General features: G+C 35.9%; 1 protein-coding gene across 3 annotated transcripts in view; it reads right to left on the bottom strand.

The window, feature by feature from the left end:
• CADPS2 (calcium dependent secretion activator 2) overlaps nucleotides 1-22,482 on the bottom strand; it is a 1,413,577-nt gene that overhangs the window by 568,970 nt on the left and 822,125 nt on the right. For all 3 annotated transcript variants that reach the window (XM_053716670.1, XM_053716668.1, XM_053716669.1), the window contains exon 16: nucleotides 15,758-15,881. In XM_053716670.1, coding sequence (XP_053572645.1) covers nucleotides 15,758-15,881 — 124 coding nt within the window. The remainder of the gene's footprint in view (nucleotides 1-15,757; nucleotides 15,882-22,482) is intronic.

Below are 22,482 nucleotides of genomic sequence, written 5' to 3'. Positions count from 1 at the left end.
TGTGTATCTTTGCGTGCTCACGAGTGTGTATGTGTACAATATGTATGCGCTCTCGCGAGTGTGTGTATGTGTGTGTGTGCTCGCAAGTGTGTGTGCGTGCTCGCGAGTGTGTATTTTTTTTATTCATGCTCGCGAGTGTGTTTGTGTATATGTGTATGTTTGCGTGCTCATGAGTGTAAGTGTATGTATGCGTGCTAGCAAGTGTGTGTGTATACATGCGTGCTCGCGAGTGTGTGTGCTCACAAGTTTGTATTTTTTTATTCTTGCATGCGAGTGTGTTTGTGTATATGCGTATGTTTGCGTGCTCATGAGTGTGTATGTGTATGTATGCGCTCTCGCGAGTGTGTGTGTGTATGTATGCATGCTCGCAAGTGTGTGTGTGCTCGCAAGTGTATTTTTTTTATTCATGCTCGCGAAAATTTGGTCAATTATTCTTATGAAATTTGGTCAATTATTCTTATGAAATGAGTGCACTTGCCTTTCAGCAATAGAAGAGATTTTGGAAAGTATCAAGGATATTGGGATGACTTCAGAATGTACAAAAATGTATGCAAAAAGACTTGCAACACAAAGAGAAAGACTGCAGGTTGCTGGACTAGTCTAATACTTAAGCCCACTTGTAATAAGGGTCAGACAAAGAAAGAAAGATCAATATATTGATTAAATCACACACACATACCCATTTATACTAGATAACTTTATTGGAGAAAAAATAAAAGTCCAACTGGACTCATACTCATGCACACACACACACATACAATTAAAACTAGCTGAAACTCAGATAAAAATAATTTCCTATCAAAGAGCACTCAGATAAATAGTAATTTGTTTCTGCCAAGGGGTATCACTCATATATTAATATATTACAATAATTCAACCCTGGGAGTGCACAAATAATTCTAGACAGTGAGAAAATATGTCTGAGGAATTTATGTCTTTTCGAAGAGCACCACCTCAGAGTGAGGAATAAGCAAAATACTACGTACTTTTGTGTGCTGGAATATCAATGTGTTAAATAGCTGTCCATACACAAAAATAGGTATATTAGTAGCTTGTTCACAAACTAGGTGATGGTTGCATTGTAATTGTTTTGCAGATATTACAACTGGCGATTATGGGGTCTTGAATGTATAGGATCCACAAATGCTTTTGTATCAATCTTTAATTTGTCTTTAATTTGTCATAGGGTATGGTATATACCTTTAAGGAAAATATCCAACGTTGCAATTGCTGTGTATAACCCCCCACTTTTGAAATGTATCGATTAGATAGCTAAATGCGGTTTGTTTTCTAGTCAAATACATATGCTATTTCTTGCAGTAAAAGTGTCACAGCAGTAAATACAATGAGTCGCTGTGAATCGTTGTTACTATTTAGATATTAATTCTAGCAAAAAAGTATAGCTAAAGTACTGAAAACAGCTCCTAATACGTTAAGTATCGGTGAGTAGACGTCCTAGATAAATACTAGTTACAATGTAATGAAACTTATTGTTACGGATGTATTTATTACATAATATTGTAACTTAAAGTTGTTGTGCTTACAATATGCGGAATCCCCAGGTGTTTCTTTAAATCAGGCCACTGTGTCTCTGCATTTTTGAGGTTTATGTAATGTAATTGGTCGAATATTCCAAACTGAATCTTTTGGACAAACTGATTTTTTTTGCCTGTGCACATGTCTAGTAATTACAAGCCAGTTTAGTTGCAATAGAATAACATATCAGTTAACAAGTCTTAATGTTTTTTTAAAACAAATTAACATCCAAAATCTACCCATCATTTGCCTTAATTAGAGGAGCCATTGTGGGCTTTAGTCCACAGACAACAAACATGCATTGTTTTACAGGTTGTTATCTGATAGCCAATTAGGGACATATATGTAGCAGTTATCCCTAAGAAGTCAGCAGGGCACATTTAAAGTTCAACATTTAAAGAATTAGAAATGTGGTCAATTATTCTTATGAAATGAGTGCACTTGCCTTTCAGCAATAGAAGAGATTTTGGAAAGTATCCAGCACATTGGGATGACTTGTTTGGCACTACCTAGGAGAAATTGCAATGCATAATCTTGTGCACTATTCAGTAAATATCATCACATTTTAATTTTGAATTAACTGTAACTTTAAAGGGACATTTTTTTTTAAATGTATTTATTTGGTTTGATGCTTGAAAAAAAAGGCTGTTTTTTTGTTGCTTCTGTTAGTTACAGACATTCCTGTGTGCAATAACAAGACTTGTCCCTTTCTATCCATAAATGTGTAGTATTGCACTTATTAGATAGTAAGCAAATAAAAGTCAAGTAGCAGTTGTGCTCAAGCACATATTTCTTAGCAGAAAAAGCATTTTTGTGTACAGCTGATGATTTGTATTTAGATGACAGCACTACATCCTTATACAGGGGTATGTTCTATATTGTACTTTTTTCTTTCTTTCAGACCCTAATTTATGCTTTAAACATTTGTCATTTTGTTTAGTTTACTATTTGCTATTAATGATCTCCTGCATTTTAAAATATTGTATCTACAGCCTAATTGCAACCTGTTCCTATTTCACCACTAGGGAACTAATTGTGATTATGAAGAGCCCACATTAATACACATTACTAAGCACACCCAGGCAAGGAATATGGTTACATACTGAATTTCCCTGCAGTATACAAGTTCCCAAAAGTATAGATTAGCCTCTCTAGACCATGAAAATGTTTACATTTCAAGAATGTGCCAATAAAACAGATGAGAATATTGTTATTACACTCTTTCTGATAATTATACAGGGCCACACAAACTAGTATTTATTACTATATATATATATTTATATATATAAAACACACTGACATTATTATGAAAACAAATAAAAAATGATCTGTTAATTCATCTACAAAAGTAATATTAAACTTAGAAATGTATTAAATAATCTGTTTATTGTAATAGAAATCTACTGCTTTATGAGATCATACTTTAATAATTTCACAAACTTTTGAAAAAAGTCAAATAAATTGCACAGGTTAAAGGGACACTGAACCAAATTTTTTCTTTCATGATTCAGATAGAACATGAAATTTTAAGCAACTTTCTAATTTACTTCTATTATCAATTTTCATTCATTCTCTTGCTATCTTTATTTGAAAAATAAGGCATCTAAGCTAAGTAGCCAGAACATTTTTGGTTCAGTACCATGTACAGCACTTGTTTATTGGTGCTGTCCAATCAGCAAGGACAACCCAGGTTCACCAAAAATGGGCCGGCATCTAAACTTACATTCTTGCTTTTCAAATAAACATACCAAGAGAATGAAGAAAATGTGATAATAGGAGTAAATTAGAAAGTTGCTTAAAATTGCATGTTCTATCTGAATCACGAAAGAAAAAAATTGGGTTCAGTGTCCCTTTACATTAGCTTGCAATGTTACACTTTAATTCACAAGCAATTGTTGATTAGATTCATTTAAAAGAGTAAAGCCATGACAAAGTCACTTAAAGGGACACAAAACACCAATTTTTTATTCATGATTCAGAGAGCGCTAACAATTTAAAAAAAAAAAAAAATGCATTATCAAAATGTACTTAGTTAGCAGTGTATTAATTGCTACCTAGATAAGTAGTGCACAGGTTTATGGAGAAATATATGGCAGCAGTTTTGCAAAAATAATTTTGCGCGCTAGATGGCAGCAATAAATGCACAATGCATAACAGTATGAAACGCAAAACTGCTGCCATATAGTGTCCCAGACACCTAACCATGCCTGAGCCTTCCTACCTGCTTTTCAACATAGGGTACCAAGAAAACAAAGTAAAAGTAGAAAATAGAAGTAAACTGGTAAATATTATTCTTTTGTTTTAAATTGTACACTCTATCTTAATCAGAAATAAAATTGTTAGGTTCTGTGTCCCTTTAACACAAATGCACAACACAAACATATTTAGTACAGAAAGTGTATAAGAAACGTGCATTTTCACCTGATTCCTTCTCAGCTGCTGGAAATGCAGAGGGACAAAAAGTAAACAAAATATACAAAATTAAAGCTAACAAAAGGACAAATCAGGTATATAGTAAGTGTATATCAACTTGGTATTGCTCCACTTAGGTTTTACTGTGTATATATCAAAATCAGTTGTGAATATGATTGTAACTAGCCAGAACCTTTTAAATATTATATTATACAACATGAAAAGAAGTATTAATGTATTGTGATAAAGGCTAGTTTTCATAATGTATGGATGATTGGGCTTAAATACTGTTACAGCGCACTTAGGTGATAGGCTACTGGCATATGCACCTTATTCTGGTGAATTCAAAGAATGATAATAGTCTGTACAACTTGTCACAATTTCAGTAACCCTTTTAAATACATAAGAACAATATATACAGAAAGTCTTTGACCACAGTATGAACCTGAATGTGTGGTTCTTTGGTTCTTTTCTATTATATCACATATAATAAACTAAACTTAATTGATTCATGCTTTTATCCAAATTTCACTAATTCATGCTTTCATCCAAATTAAACTGATTCATGCTTGCATCCAAACTTTACTGATTCATGCTTGCATCTAAACTTTATTGATTCATGCTTGCATCTAAACTTTACTGATTCATGCTTGCATCTAAACTTTATTGATTCATGCTTGCATCTAAACTTTACTGATTCATGCTTGCATCTAAACTTTACTGATTCATGCTTGCATCCAAACTTTACTGATTCATGCTTGCATCCAAACTTTACTGATTCATGCTTGCATCTAAACTTTACTGATTCATGCTTGCATCCAAACTTTACTGATTCATGCTTGCATCTAAACTTTACTGATTCATGCTTGCATCTAAACTTTACTGATTCATGCTTGCATCCAAACTTTACTGATTCATGCTTGCATCTAAACTTTACTGATTCATGCTTGCATCTAAACTTTATTGATTCATGAAGAAAAAATAAAAGGGGGCGCCTCTTATTGTGTTACATTGAATTTTCAAAGGTGTAAAAAGGAAAAAGGTACACTCACCAAATATAGTGGCACTTGTGCCGAGACTGGGTGCAAATACGCCGACTAACACTTATCAGCTGTTAGCACACTGACCACAGATGCTCCATCAGCACGTCTCTACCGGATCTCTTGTCCTGGTAATGTTTGCTACATCAATTTGCAGGAAGCAGGTAGTTACAAGAGCAGCTCAGAGGACCACTAAAAACAGAGTGCTGTGCGACTGCTGTTAGTGTCAATATGTGAAAAGATACAACTAATGGTCGAATCTCCATTGGATAAAAGATAATTTTATTACAAAAATTTGCATAAAATTGCAAGTACTCCGATGCCTGATGAATCGACCTTAGAATGGTTGAGAAACGCGTTGCATTTTCTTACAATTTTATGTGAATTTTAGCAAAAAAATTGTCTTTTATCTAACGGAGATTCGACCGTTAGTTGTATCTTTTCAGTCCCACAGCACTCCATTTTAAGCAGTCCTCTGAGTGGCTCTTGTAACTACCTGCTTCCTGCAAATTTATGTGGCTCATTTGCACCCAGTCTCGGCAGAGGCGCCCCCTTTTCTTCTTTCTTTATTCTCAAACAGACAAGCCTTCAGCATCGGGGTCTTTTCCAGGGGAGCAGCCTGCATCCTTTTCCGAAATTTGCGCAATGATTGAACATACATTCGAGCATTAACTTTCGTGTGATACTTACATCACTTTTTTGGGGGACTAAATTTATTATCACATTTTAATTTTTATCTATATATATATATATATATATATATATATATATATATATATATATAGTATAATATATATTTTTTTGGGGATATATATATTTTTTTAATATTTTTTTTTCTCACTTTGGGGCATTTTTTTTTCCTTTTTCTCTTTTTTGTGGATAGTCATTAATATCCATCCATCGCTTAGTTTAGAGAATATATATTTTTTCACTTATATATGATATTTCCTTTTGTTTATACCATTTTTTTACATATGTATGAGACTGGATTTTTTATTTGTTTTAGGTTCTAAGATTACCTTTTGGGAACCATATTTTGAATAACAATTATTCACTTTATTTTTTTATTTTTTATTTCTCTTATTTTAATTAATTGATTTATTATATTTAATTAATATTATAATTTATCATATCTCACTATTATTTTTATTGTTTGTAAATCAGTGTATCACACACATTCACATATTTCAGGATATCACTTCTTGATTACCTGTTTCCTTTTTACTGATTCATGCTTGCATCCAAACTTCACTGATTCGTGCTTGCATCCAAACTTTACTGATTCATGCTTTTATCCACACTTCACTAATTCATGCTTGCATCCAAACTTCACTGATTCATGCTTGCATCCAAACTTCACTGATTCATGCTTGCATCCAAACTTCACTGATTCATGCTTGCATCCAAACTTCACTGATTCATGCTTGCATATAAACTTTACTGATTCATGCTGCATCCAAACTTCACTGATTCATGCTTGCATCCAAACTTTACTGATTCATGCTTTTATCCACACTTCACTGATTCATGCTGCATCCAAGCTTCACTAATTCATGCTTGCATCCAAACTTTACTGATTCATGCTTGCATCCACACTTCACTGATTCATGCTGCATCCAAACTTCACTGATTCATGCTTTCATCCAAACTTCACTGATTCATGCTTGCGTCCAAACTTTACTGATTCATGCTTTCATCCACACATCACTGATTCATCTTGCATCTAAACTTCACTGATTCATGCTTGCATCCAAACTTTACTGAATCATGCTTTCATCCAAACTTCACTGAATCATGCTTTCATCCAAACTTCACTGATTCATGCTTTCATGCCTCCATGTTCAATTTAACCCATTCAATACCAGGATTATCAGAGAAAAAAATTGGCCAAAATACCAGAGAATCTTTAGCATTTTTGCTATCACTCCATTTAAACAGAAATAGAGCCTTGTTTTTTTTTATTTAACTATCCAAACTATATATGTTTTAAGTAGACAACCCTTACCTTAATCTAGGCCACTGGTTTTCAACCCTGTCCTCAGGCCTCCCTAACAGGCCACATTTTCAGGATATCTGAACTAGAGCACAGGTGATTAGTAAACATGGATATTTTACCTACTCTCATCCAAGGTAAACCAGAAAACCTTGGCTGCTGGGTAGGCCTGAGGACAGGTTTAAAAAAACAGTGATCTAGGCTAATTTTTGTATATTTCATGCCAAATGCAATAAAAAAATATTTTTTAACAATTTTTGGGTTTCTCACTAAAATTTATTTACATAACTGCTTGTGCAATCATGGCACAAATGGTTGTAAACGCTTCTTTGGGATCCCCTTTGTTCAGAAATAGCAGACATATATGGCTTTGCCATTGCTTTTCTGTAATTAGAAGGTTGCTAATTGCAGATGCGCACCACACTACTATTCTTCCCAGCAGTGAAGAGGTTAATTAGGTAGCTTGTAAGGTTAGTTTTAGCTTTCTGTAGTGTAGTGATCCCTTCACCTCCCACCTCCCGCGATCGTTAGTTAGGGACCCTCCCACACCCACCTTTTTGTAGCTCCCCAAGCCCCAATCCCTCCATCTCCATTATTATTTTCCTTTTGCTCCAAACCACTTCCGCCGCCTCCCTCAGTTGCTGGGCCCACCGGCACCAGTAGATGGTTGTTACACACAGTGGCAGTGTCACTCTGTGTAACAATCTGGCATCTGCCCTCATATGGAACCGCATGATCGGTGCTCCGGTTAAATTTGAGGGCAGATGCCAGGAACTCTGAAACTTAACAGCCGAGATTACTGGAGCTTCCTGATGCTCCGATGTATGTATATATAAAATAATTTATGTAAGAACTTACCTGATAAATTCATTTCTTTCATAGTGTCAAGAGTCCATAAGTTAGTGACATATGGGATATTCATTCCTACTAGGAGGGGGCAAAGTTTCCCAAACCTCAAAATGCCTATAAATACACCTCCCACCTCACTCATACCTTAGTTTAACATGTATCCAAGAAGTGAGGTGTAAAAGAATGAGTAAAAAGCATACAAAAAGAGGAACTGGAAAAAATAAAGTGCTTTATACAAAAAAAAAATAACCACCAAAAATAGGCTGGGTCTCATGGACTCTTGCCAATATGAAAGAAATTAATTTATCAGGTAAGTTCTTACATAAATTATGTTTTCTTTCATGTAAGTGGCAAGAGTCCATGAGCTAGTGAAGTATGGGATATAATACCAAGATGTGGAAATCCACGAGTCACTAGAGAGGGAGGGATAAAATAACAATAGCTACATCTGCTGAGAAATTAAATCCAAAATATAAATATGTTTTCTTAAAAAAATGGAAAAAAAAAAACTCAAAACAAAGGCACTAGAATCAAACTAAGATAAGTGCCTGAAGAACCTTTCTACCAAAGGCTGCTTCTGAAAAAGTAAACACAACAAAATGGTAAAATTAAGAAAAAGTATGCAAAGGAAACCAAATTACTGTTTTGCAAATGTAATAAACTGATCTAATAAAATGGGCTATAATTCTCTAAAGAGGCAGAGACTGCCCCACCTTTAAATAAGCTTTATGGGAAAAAAAAGATTCAATCAAAATGCCAGATAAATAGCAGAGGCTTTTTGACCTTTCCTGGAGCCAGAAAAGTCTTTCTAAAATCTTAAATAGTCAACATAATATTTCAAAGCTCTTACCACATCCAAAGAATGAGAAAACCTTACAAGAGTATTCTTACAATTAGGACACAAAGAAGGAACAACAAATTCCTTATTGAATTTGTTAGAATTCACAACTTTAGGCAAAAATGTAAATGAAGTCGGCAAAACAGCTTTATCTTGATGGAAAATCAGATAAAGAAACTCACAAAAGAGAGCAGACAATTCAGAAACGCTTCTAGCAGAAGAGATAGCCAAAAGAAATAACAATTTCCAAGAAAGTAATTAATAATTAGAGAATACATAGGCTTAAAAGGAGGAGCCTGAAAAAAAGCTTCAAAACTAAGTTGAATCTCCAAGGAGGAGAAAGATAAAATAACAGGTTTGAACAATAAGTTGATAGTTCAACCACCAAATTAGAGAGAATAGAGTGTTGGGATTTAATTATATCAGTTGTGATATCTGAAAATAATCCCTGCACCCAGAGACTTAATATAGCCAATTTTTTACGTCAACAATGACGCAAAGATGACGCAAATGCAGAGAAAAAAACTCTGAAAACAAGAAATGACATGACTTTGCGCAAAAAAAATGGTGTCAACAAAGACGCAATAAATTATGTGACTCGCATCACAAAAATCGCAACCTCTATGCCAAAAATATTCACGCCAAGAATGACGCAATAAATAGAAGCATTTTGCATCATCGCGAGCCTAATTTGCTCGCGAAAATTTGAAAAAACTAGTCCGAAGTTACAACTAGCTGGAACCCCAGGAAAGAAAAAATTACTAAATTTCTCCCGAACATAATTTCCATGCTGAAACAGACTGCAAAGGGAAATACACATAGACCTGACTCATGGCAAATATATGCAATATATATTAAAACTATAAAATATAAAGTGTCAATCATAGCTGAAAGTATCTTTAAAAAAATATATAGTTACTTGAAGACACCTATCCACATATAGCAGACAGCCAGACCAGTACTAAAACATATCAGCAGAGGTAATGATAGAGGAGTATACTGTCGATCTGTAAAGGGAGGTGGCAGATGAATCCCCACGACCAAATTTACAGAAAGCCTTAGAATAGATTTCCCATAGGTGAAAACATGGCATCATCAGGCAATACTCCCTTCACATCCCTCATGCATAGAAGCTTCTTTCACAGAAGAAATCAAGCACAACTTGCTTCACCATCCTCCAACGAAGGCAACATTTGTAAAACTAAGGTATGAGTGAGGTGTATTTATAGGCATTGTGAGGTTTGGGAAACTTTGCCCCCTCCTGGTAAGAATATATGTCCCAAACGTCACTAGTTCATGGACTCTTGCCACTTACATGAAATAAATATATATATATATATATATATATATATATATATATATATATACATTTTGCTGTATAAAAGAAAAAGTACCGCACAACGTATATACATGACCAAATGAGTGACAGAGTTAAAAATGTAAGGTTATAAAGAGTTTACAAGTGTTAATTTTACATCAAAACATTTTTTTATCAAACAAATACAAAATAAAGAAATATATATATATATATATATATATATATATATATATATATATAAAAAAGAGGTAGATTTTACCTTTTTCAGTCATGATTAAGATAGAGCATGCAATTTTAAGCAACTTTTTAATTTACTCCTATAATCAAATTTTCTTTGTTCACTTGGTATCTTTATTTGACATTGAAGAAGATTGCAGAGGCAGAAGAGGCCTCCGCCTCCGCCGCAGCAAAGATGGGCCCCAGCACCAGGAACCCGGACATCTGATCAAGAGGAGCTGGGTTTCCAAATTATACCATTTTGGAGGTTAGTTATGTTGGTTTTTTTTTTGCAGTTTTTTTTTTGTTTGTTTTGTTTTTTAAGAATAGGGTTTTTTATTTTTACTTTTCTAGGCTAGTTTTTTTTTTTTTTTAAGTTAGTGAGATCTTGTTATTTTGGGGGGTTGGGGGTTACTTGTAGATGGGAGGTTTTCTAGTTTTTATTTTTGAAATGCCCTACAAAAGGCCCTTTTAAGGGCTATTGTATTTCTTTTAGTGTTTTTTTGTTTTTGTTTTGGGTGGGTATTTTATTTCATGGGGCATGTAGTTTAGTGTTAGGTATATTGGTGTGTTTTTATTTTAGACACTGTAGTTTATTTTTTTTGTAATTTAGCTTTTTTCATTTTTTTGTAACTTAGTGGGGTTAGTTTAGAGGGGGGGTTAGGAGTAAGTGTAGTTCTAGCTTGCGTTGGGAGGTGGCAGTTTAGGCCTTAATCTCCTAACCCCCCCCCCATACAGGTATGGGGATTGATTAGGTGATTATTGTTAGATAATATTTATTAATCTCCTAACCACCCCTCATACCTGTATGGGGGTTGATTAGGTTAATATTGATGGTTACCATTTATTAGGCCTTAGTCTCCTAACCACCCCTCATACTTGTATGGGGTTAATTAGGTGATTAGGTTGCAATAGCTTAGGGGTTAATAGTGCATTTATCTAAAAAAAAATATATATATATATTATGCATTCTTATGTATGATGTATACTATTTTAACTATTGTATATAAATTAATATGTATTTTTTTCTTGTTGTGTTTTTTATTTTAAACATAAACATATATTTTAAAATTTATATTCATGTTACAAAAGGCATTAGTATTACAATTATTTTATTACATAACTGTCATGCAGTTATGTAATAATATAATTATAATGCAACTTTTATATCTATTTTAAAAATATATTTAATATTAAAATAATAAATGCATTAAGCAAGAATATCTACATTTTAATTTATATATCCAAAACTTAAACTAATCTTCATTATATACGACCATACATTTTACTTCAAAGATTGTAGATATAATGTAGTCAGGCCTTGCATTGATATTCAATATTTAAAATGGTATGCATGTATGTTTCATATTGTTTCAAGTATTGCATGTACATTAAAATGTATTTATGTTAGCTTGTTGTGTTAATTAGTGATAACAGATATATATGTTAATATATATTTATGTTATAATAGTCAGTAGCATTAAAGTATATTTTACATAACATGCATGCAGTTATGTACAACTATTATTATTATTAATTATACTGTTTTTAACTACAAATAATAAACACAACAAGCAACATTAATTAAATTTTAATACATATGTAAATATTTAACAATATACATTCTACATAACAATGCATCATTTTAAATATTAAATATTTTTGTGTAGGGCCTTAGCTTCTACAGTTAACTTTAGGTTATGGCAGTTTAGGGGTCAACATTTAAATGATATGCATAGTCATGTACAATGCATATTGTTTAAAGCATTGTATATATGCTGAAGAGTTGCAATGTTTGCGATGTGGGTGGTGACGTCCCGCTCCCATTGACTTCTATGGGAGAGACATAGCCGCTCGCCGGCACTGTTCGGACATGTCCTTTTTTTTTTACAGACTGTGAGGCCGACAAGGCCAGCTAAGCAGTTTCCCGACGGTCTGTCGATACTTTGAATATTGGGAGTAAGTGCTATTGCATTGTCTTTTTATAATGCATTTGTTGATTATGCAAATCTACTGTATTTACTGGTCCTTTAATACACTCCCATTGAAAGTTAAAAGGAACACTTTTTTTTGTATCTAGTGCATTAAAAACCATTTGGTTAAATATTTTGCTTTGGTTAAAATGTGCTACATATATACAAATATAAGGTCTAATATGTGCATAATTTTCCCATATATCAGTACAAATAAGCACATTTGCCTGTTTACACTTGTCATCTGCATAACTAAATGAAACTTACTGAATAATCTGTCAGGTTGTTGAGACAGCCAAGAGGTTTTAGAATGCACTTTGAGCTTTTTTTTAAAAAAAAAAATGCAAATACACCTTATAACAAAGGATCAAGCATCAAAATGTTAATTCTGCTTTTTTTTTTAATGATTTTTCAAAATATATTCGTAAACATAGAATATCACAATAAAGTATGGTAAACTGGTCACTAAGGAATTCTACATGCTACACCTGTGATATAATAGTGGTTTCCATAGTGATGCTGTGGTCATTTTGCTGCACTTAATTAGGCTAGTTTGATTTCCTTATGTTTGTCACTGAGAGTAAAAAGGAAAGATCTCATCTTTAAATGGATTGCTTAAATCTCTCTGCATTGTGTTGTCTTGCATTTAAGATAACAAGATAACGACATAATACAGGTCTCTGAAGATGCACAGACAATGTCTAATAGGCCAATTGAGAAAAATGTAATATAAAGTAAAACGGTTTTATTAGGAATTATTACAGAAAACATTTATGTGCAACAATACAGTTGCGTTGCTTGGCTTTGTAAAATTAATCAATTACATCTCTAATATACATATTTACGCCAAAGCACAAAAGGCCTGTGCCTAGGGCAGCAGTTTTTTTAAGGTGGCAGGTTTTGAGACCCTTGAGTCTTGTGTCCCCTTGCCATAAAAATGTGTAGATTGTATCTAGGGTAATTATTTTTTAATGCACACCATAATATGTTGCTGCGTTATTCACATTACCCTTAAATTTCTAAATTATTCCATTTGCTTCTACCTGGTGCAAACATCCATTTGCTGGATACAAAAATCTATTTGCTAGGCAGAAAGACACCTTGCAGCGGCCTATTATGTATCTTTTACCAGTGATCACCAGGCACCTTTCTACCAAATGGGTGTGTGCCCCAGCAGGTAAAGTGTTAAAATCCTGCTTTGTGTCTTACTAGACATAAGGGGATTAATCATCTTCATTTTGTGCCACTAACACAAGAATGGTTAAATCATGCACTGTGTCTATCACTGGCAGTAAAGGAATAAACTCAAAGTACTGTGCGCATTACTGGCAACATACAAATTAAAGGGATACTGAACCCACACTTTCATGATTCAGACAGAGCATGCAATTTTAAGCAACTTTCTAATTTACTCCTATTATTAATTTTTTTGTTCTCTTGGTATTTTTAATTGAAAAAGCAGGAATGTAAGCTTACAAGCCAGCCTATTTTTGGTTCAGACCCCTGGATAGCACTTGCTGATGGGTGGCCAATTTATCCTCCAATCAGCAAGCGCTACCCAGGTGGTGAGCTAAAGATGGGCAGGCTCGTAAGCTTACATTCCTGCTTTTTCAATTAAAAATACCAAGAAAACTAAGAACAATTGATAATAGGAGTAAATAAGAAATTTGAATAAAATGTAATGCTCTATCTGAATCATGAAAAAATGGTCAGTATCCCTTTAAATCATTGTCTTTAAACACTGTTCTGTGTGATTATATTGCTGACAAAAAGGAGTTCTATAGAAATAAATTAGAAAAGCACAGAAGTGAATTTTAAGATACCAGAGCAGATACTGTCTACTTTTAAATACATATAGGGAGTGCTCTGGGTAAGCTGTATGTGATAGATGTGTACCTATTTGTTTTTACAGTGATGTTATGGGGTATGCGCCTAGTCGTTCAGATAGGACTCTCAAGAAACGTCTGCTTAAAGGGACATAATACTCATATGCTAAATCACTTGAAACTGATGCAGTATAACTGTAAAAAGCTGACAGGAAAATATCACCTGAGCATCTCTATGTAAAAAAGGTAGATATTTTACCTCACAACTTCCTCAGCTCAGAAGAGTAAGTTCTGTCTAAAAAGTTATACTCAGCTGCTGCCCAGCTGCAGGTAAAAAAAAATAAAAAATGAAGAAATGAACTGCAGCCAATCAGCATCAACAGTGCTGAGGTCATGAACTCTTTTACTGTGATCTCATGAGATTTCACTTAAAGGGACAGTATACACTCATTTTCATATAACTGCATGCAATAGACACTACTATAAAGAATAAGATGCACAGATACTGATATAAAAATCCAGTATAAAACTGTTTAAAAACTTACTTAGAAACTGTCAGTTTGGCTCTGTTGAAAAGGTAGCTGGAAAGCCCACTGCAAGTGGCAAATAAGACACTGCCCCCCACCCCCTCATTTTACATATGAAAAGACTCTTTACACAAACATGAGCAAGCTGGAGAAGGTAGCTGACAGTATTCACATAAAACTTTGGGGCTTGGTTAGGAGTCTGAAAATCAGAGCAATGTTATTTAAAAATAAGCAAAACTATACATTTATTTTTTTAAAAAAACTTTATGGGCTATATAAATAGATCATCTACAAAACATTTATGCAAAGAAAACATGAGTGTATAATGTCCCTTTAACTGAGATTTCATAGTAAACTTCCTTAAACTAAATAGTGAAATAAGATGAGTGTGCACAAAGCTCACTCCCTTTGCTGTCCTGGGATAGAAATACTGATTTGCTGCTTAGAAATCCTCTACCATGGGATGTGGCTACTGAGGAACTTTTGAGGTAAAATATCTTTATTTTTTGCATAGAGATGTTCTGGTGATATTTTCTAGTCAGCTTTTTACAGCTATGCTGCATCACTTTCAAGTGTTTCAACATTTGGGTATCATGGCCCTTTAAGTGTTCCTGACTTTTGGCCACTTGCACATTAGACAGTCGGCTCCTCTAATGCTTTTAAGCAATATTTCATACCTAAAAAGAAATGAGAAGAAGATACAGAGGCCAAATGTAAAAAGTGAGAAAGATCCAATGAGTAGGAAGGAATAAGATATAAAATGATTCTTGGAAACAGGAAAAGTGATGTAGAATAAGAGAAAGGGCAAAACCATGAAGTGGGTGATACAGAGGGGGGTAAAAGTCATTGGGAAAGAGGAGAATTACGTTAGCTGAGAACAGACATATGCTTACTAAAGGCTTTTAGATGCTAATGGATCCATTTAACAAGCTGTGCCTGCATCCAGGAAGCCCTTGCCCCAAGAGATGGCATTCAGGATGATTGACAAGCCCTGTTCTCATGTAATTGGTTGTAGGAGATCAGGGGACAAGGATACACAAGAAATTTTAGGACTTTGACTGGCAAGTTAATAAATGGAGGCCATATTATTAAATTGTTGTAGGACGCATTGCATATTATGGTGAAATTGTACCAGTATTTGTTATAGACAGAAACTAAATGAACACATAACTACTTGCTGATAAAATGCAATAGCAATTAAATATAGGCAAACACTGCGATTTACTAACCTTCTGTTTTGGCATATTCTGTAAGACGGTTGTAATTTATCAAAGCAGCTTTCTCAAGACATCTTCGTACAACCTTTTTTACTTCTTCTGCTGGTATAGGAGTAGCAATATCTTTCATCAACACCTAAATAGAGTCATTTAAAAAGGACAATGAAAGCCATCTCCGGAGACCAGTTGCATAAATGCATGTATTAATAATCCTTTATATTAGCAATGAAGCACTGCAATTTAAAATAAATTATTTGCAATGTTTATTCATAAACACCAAGTGTAATTCCTGTCCCTGATCTTCTTTGCTGTGGCCATTTAATGGCAGATGAAAATGACATTGTGCTCTGAGCTAACCAATGTCAGATAAATTTCACCATAATTAAAATTTTTGGAGAAACTTCAGCCAAACTGGGGAGAATATCACACTTTCCAAAGGTATTTTACAGCAAAGACAAACAAATAATTAAAATATGTATAAATATGTTTTTTTCCCTTTTCTTAAAGTGATAGTAAACTTTACCATTTATCTAAGCAGATCTGTAATGTTAGTGATATTTTAGTTGGAGTTTAATTCATCAGTTGTAATGAAGCTTACTTTTTAATGTAGTGTTTGAATTAAAATTCCCCGCGCTATGGCCGCCCACTTCAAAAGTAACATTTTTATTGAGCTAAAGGTTTGAAATATTCTCCAATCTGGCTACAGCATAGCGTGGGGAATTTGAATTTCAGCGCTACATTAAAAAGTAAGTTAACGTGCATCTTTATTACAACTGATAAATTAAACTTCATCTAAAAAATCGCTAAAATTCCAGATCTGTTTAGACAAAGGGAAAGTTTACTATTACTTTAAGAAAACAGGGTGTTGAATGTGTCTTTATAGTGCAATGTTATGACAGTACCGTATTGCTGCAGCAATGATTTCAATTTAAGCAGTTTCACTTAATACAGATAATACTAATTTAATATGACCAAATTGGCTTCAAATTTTAAGTGACTAAAAATTACTTCAGCATGAACACTAACAAAAATAAATAAATACTTCTTTCTTTCTAATATACAGTTATTTAAAAAAAATATATCTTAAATAATGTTAATGCAACACATGCTCAGTATCATTTCTTAAAAACCATCCTAATTTAACTAATACTTTTGTAGCATGAAAAAATAATTAATTCAGATTGTATAGGAACATAAAAATGTACTTCTCTAAAGCTTCCCTTTAGGAGATGTAATGCAAACTGGCCTTGATTAGAGCAGTACATTGCTGCTCTGGGGCTGATTTTAACTATGAGTTTAACCCCCTTTTCAGGAGTTGAGTTATATGGAAGTAAAAATGCATAATAAAGTGCTCTAACACATTACAGTTTTCTTTTTGACCTTCCATATCCCTTTAACACCTGTTCGTTTGCCTTTTCATACAAATCACATTATCTAGCTAAGCAACATTATAAAAGTATAAAGAAACTATATCACCGAAATTGTTCACAACACTTCAGAAAGTTTTGGAAACTAGTGCTATAAATTAAATCTAGCAGAACCCTCAATCTCCTACATGCTGCACAATGACTGGCTGAAATCTGCTGTTATCTGTTAAATACATTCTTGGTTGTTTAAAAAGATAGATAATCTCTTTATTACGCATTCCCCAGTTTTGCATAACCAACTCACTTTTTACCTCTGCAATTACCTTGTATATAAGCCTCTGCAGACTGCCCCCTTTTTTCAGTTGTTTTGAGAGACTTGCACTTTAGACAATCAGTGCTGACTCATAACTAACTCTATAGGAGTGAGCACAATGTTATATATGTGGCACATATGAACTAGCAGTGTCTAACTGGGAACAACTGTCAAAAAGCACTGATATAAGTGGCGGCCATTTGCATATGAGCCTACCTAGGTTTAGCTTTAACCCCTTGAGGACACGGCAACAATTTGCTCAATTCTATGATGGAATAACTCCATCATTAGTCAATAAGGGGTTAAAACTGCATGCCCTATCTGAATCATGAAAGTTTAATTTTGACTAGACTGTCCCTATAATCGTCACACAGAAAAACAATGAATATTATTTTAGCAAAACAGCAGCTTTAATTGATTTTAAAACATTTATTTTCATACCAATCTGCTGCAATACAGTGAATAGAAAAACAATGACATTAATGTCAATAAATAAATAACTATCCGACAGTGGCACATCTGCTTTGCTAAAAAGTGCCAATTGCACTGCTACTGCCCTTCAAATGCGTACAGCTGTGAATCTATTACACTTCGGCTCAGGATTGGTTGAGTGATCCTTGTGATATGGGAGTAATTTACATGAGAATGGCAACAGAGGCAGAGGTGCCTTTTACACTTTCAAGCCAACAGCAACTTTAAATTATTTTAAAACATTTATTTTCACACAGATCTGTTGCATACAGTGAAGAGTTTAAAAAAATAAACATTAAAGGGATATAAAACCCAGAAATGTTCTTTTGTTATTCAGACAGAGCATGCAATTTAAAAAAAAAAAAAAGTATCCAGTTTACTGCTATCAAATTTGCTTTGTTACTATTGTATTCTTTGTTGAAGAGACAACTAGGTAAGTGTCTGGAGCACTACATGGCAGAAAACAGTGCTGCCAACTAGTGCTCTTGTTAATGGATAACATTCTTGCAAAACTGCTGCCATATAGTGCTCAAGATACGTGCATGCTCCAGAGCTTACATCCCCGCTTTTCAACAAAAGATACCAAAAAACAAAAATATAATATAAGTGCAAATAATACAGTGGCTAACTAACACACCAACTCTGTCTAACCAGGCCCAGCACCCTCCCAAACCACCTGCAAACCCACCCTCAGGCTTCACCCTAATGGCTGATGGGTACCAGTTGGTGCACAAATGTTGGGGCCCTTTAAGGTAATCCATATGCATTTAAACAGTTACAACTCATAGGAAGGAGCTGTGTTTTAGTGTCTGTGATGGACAGAGTACCCTGTCAGTATGACGGGGGAGAGGATACTCCTTACCACTCAACAGGATTCAGCTGCACAGGCTGAAGGGGAGCTCCATGGTCTGGCAGTCATTTACTTTGTCTGGATCCTGCAACACAGCTCTCTCACAGGGTCAGACTGTAGCTGGCAGGATATACTAAATCAGCAGATCAGAGGAATTACACAAGATGGAGTCTCTATGCAGCTCATCTCACAGCCAGGCCTCACACACTCCTTCACTGTTCTGTCATGTCTGCTTCCCTCTGTGTCTTACACTTCTCGTTTTAGTTTCAACATTAGGATCCTCCCTATAGGCTCAATTGATCACATGACCAACCAGTCTGATAGGTACCTAGGCAACTTCTCCTGCAGTCATTGTATTCAGGTGCAAAAGGTTAACAGGAAAATGTGAGGGGCTACATTCTCCTCCCTTGTAAAACCCTTGCCTTCCACTGGCAATGTCCCACCAAGAGGTAAATTGAAGGAAAAAAAAAACAAATAATAATAAATGCACTAACAGTCCTATAAACAAATGTCAACTATCTTGCAGTTTACTCTAGTACAGAGGGGTTCCAACATTTATCATTGCCGCAACTGCATACAGAAAATCAACCATTTTAGACTGTACCTGGGGCATATGTACATAACTGGGTTCCCCTGACTTGATCGTAAGTAAGAACCCTGGGAGGCTGTCATATTCTAGTACCCAGTCTCTGTTCTCTTTGAGGAAGTCCAGAATGTGCATGAGAATCTTCAGCTCTGGCCACTTGGGTGGGGAGGTCACCAGAGGCTTGAGGCCCTGGCTTTCTTATGATACAAGAGTCTCTTTTTAGGATCCCAGGCACAAAGTTGGGACTGTTGGGATTCAATGTAGAGGAGGGAGGAGAAGAAGGCAAGTGCTGTGGTTCCTCAGCAGGAGGAGACCACCATTGATCATCAGCACTAAGAGCTTCTGGGGTCTCCACTGCCCCATTTTCAGGACTCTCCATTGTGCTTTTCTCCAATTCACTACTACTCCCTTCCTCATCATCTATATAGGCTATCGGTAGTAGATGGTTCCTATGCCAAGCCTTTATATGGCCTTCTGGGCCTTATATATTGTACACTGGCAATCCCTTTAGCTTAGGCACAACTTCAAATAGGGTATCCTTCCATCTGTCTGCCAATTTGTGTTTCCCAGGTACCCCTAGATTCCAGAGGAGAACCTTATCTCCCGCTTGGACTTCCCAATGCTTCACTTTGGAATCGTATCTTCTTTTGTTGCGTTCCTCCATTTTTGCTGCAGCTTGAGTGGCCAACTCATAAGCACTGTGAATGTTTTGTCGGAGGGTCCTCACATACTTGAAGTAAGAGTCTGACTTTGTTCCGTCTGCGGACACCCCCAACCGAACATCTATCGGTAGTCTGGCTTCCCTTCCAAACATTAGAAAGTAGGGTGAGAATCCTGTAGACTCATGCCTTGTGCAATTATATGCATTGAACGTGGCCTCCACATGTTTACCCCAGGACCGCTTCTCCACTTGTTTCAGAGTCCCGAGCATGTCTAGGAATGTCCTATTGAAAAGCTCAGGATGGGCATCACCCTCTGGGTGGTGGGGTGTTGTTCTGGATTTCTGAACGTGCAACATATCCAACAGTTCTTTGATCAGCTTACCCTGAAAGTCTCTACATTGATGAGAATGTATTCAATAGGGCAGACTATAGTGCACAAAATATTTCTGCCAGAGGACCTTTGCTACGGTCACAGCCTTCTGGTCTTTAGTGGGAAAAGCATGAGCGTATCTGGTGAAATGGTCTGTTACCATCAGAACATCCCCGATTCCAGTAGTATCATTCTCAATACATAGATAGTCCATGCACACAAGATCCAGGGGTCCTGTACTTCTCAGGTGGCCCATAGGGGCAGCTCTCACAGGCAGTGTCTTTCTCTGAATATATCTTGTACAGGTCTTCACATAATGTTCAACATGTTCTCTCATGCGAGGCCAATGGAACCGGTCTTGTAACAGGCTGTAGGTCTTGTCTACCCCAAGATGCCCATATTAGATCATGGAGAGCTCTCATGATCATTCCCCGATATCTATGAGGTAACACTAGCTGCTTTCGACCAGGGTGGTCATGGTATTTTATTACTCTATAAAGAATTCCATCTTCTAGATATAGTTTACTCCATTCTCTCCTGTACAAGTCTCTTTATCCAATGGGGAGAGAGCTCAGTAATTTAGGGTTCTTGGCTCTCATTGCCTTGAGGACTGTTCCTATATACCAGTCCTGTGATAGGGCTTTCTTCTTAACTTCAATGGTTATGTAAGATCACTGTTGGAGCATGGTTGGAGCAAAGAATACCTCTTGTACGGCTTCTGGGGAGTGACTTATGGAGTCTATTCCTCTGAGTTCAGAGAACTCCTCCTGCTTCTCAGCCACTACATATGTTTGGCAAAGGGCTCCTACCCAAAGCACAGGGATTTCTTCCCATTCCTCCTTTTCTTCATGAGGAGGAAGTCCAGGTCTGTGGGACAGAGTGTCCGCACTGACATTCTTAGGGCCTGGCTTGTTTTTAAGACTGAAGCTATAGTTCGACAATGCTGCCAGCCACCTATGCCCTGTGGCATCCAGCTTAGCTGTTGTTTGAATATAAGTAAGCAGATTGTTATCCGTCACCTCAAATGTTTCTCCATATAAATAGCCATGTAACTTGCCCATTTTTGAGCGCTAAGAATTCTAGCTTATGACTGGATAGTTTTTCTCTGCACCAGTTAGACTTCTACTTATGTAGGCCACTGGTCTTTACCCTTCTGGGTAGCTTTGATGCAGTATGGCCCCTAGGCCTTCCATACTGGCATCAACATGGAGTACATCAGGATCTGCATACGTCAATACAGGAGCTTCGGTGAGTCTTTTCTTCAAGGTTATAAGGCTTCTTCACATCCTGATGTCCATTTCTTTCCAAAGGCGTCTTTAGGACTTTGTGCCTTAACACCCTCTATATCAGAGGTAGTCTTTAACAGGTTGTGTAGCTCTAAAGCAATCTTTGAGTAGTCTTTCACAAACCTTCTGTAGTAACCGCAGAATCCAAGGAATGAGCGCAGCTCACTGATGTTATCCGGCCTAGGTCAGTTCACCACCGCCCCTCTATTTTGGTTGGGTCAGTTGTTACCCCTTGTGTGGAAACAATGTGACCTACATATGTAACAGAGCTCTAAGCAAACCGACATTTGTCTATTGATAATTTCAGACCCTCTGCTTGGAGTTGATCCAACACCTTCAGAAATCACTGTTCGTGCTCTTCTGAGGTCCTTCTGAAGACTATTAGATCATCTAGATAGACTAGGCACTCTTTGGAATTCATATCCCCCACAGTCTTCTCCATCAGCCTTTGAAAGGTGGCGGGAGCTCCAGTGACCCCTTTGGGCATCCTGGTAAACTCGTAGAATTCCAAGAGACAGATGAAAGCTGTATTTTCCTGATCCTCCTTCATGGGTACTTGATAATACCCAGACCTCAAGTCACTGAACCACAGGCTTCCAGATAAGTCCAAAATGAGCATAGCACAGAAGATAAGGAGTGCACGTAAGGCCAAGGGTACTGCCTAAACCCTCCAAATGATATGCACAACAACAAAGGTCTCCAGCACTCCAATGTATTAAAAGGCAATTTTATTTAGCAAATATTAGCAACGTTTCGGGGTCATAAAGCATGAATAAGGGGCTGTGACCCCGAAACGTTGCTAATATTTGCTAAATAAAATTGCCTTTTAATA

The sequence above is a fragment of the Bombina bombina genome, chromosome 6 (genome assembly GCF_027579735.1).
Source record: "Bombina bombina isolate aBomBom1 chromosome 6, aBomBom1.pri, whole genome shotgun sequence".
NCBI classification, from domain to species: Eukaryota; Metazoa; Chordata; class Amphibia; order Anura; family Bombinatoridae; genus Bombina; species Bombina bombina.
The sequence above is the reverse complement of the archived record's forward strand: the minus strand, read 5'-3'. Positions and strand labels throughout refer to the sequence as shown.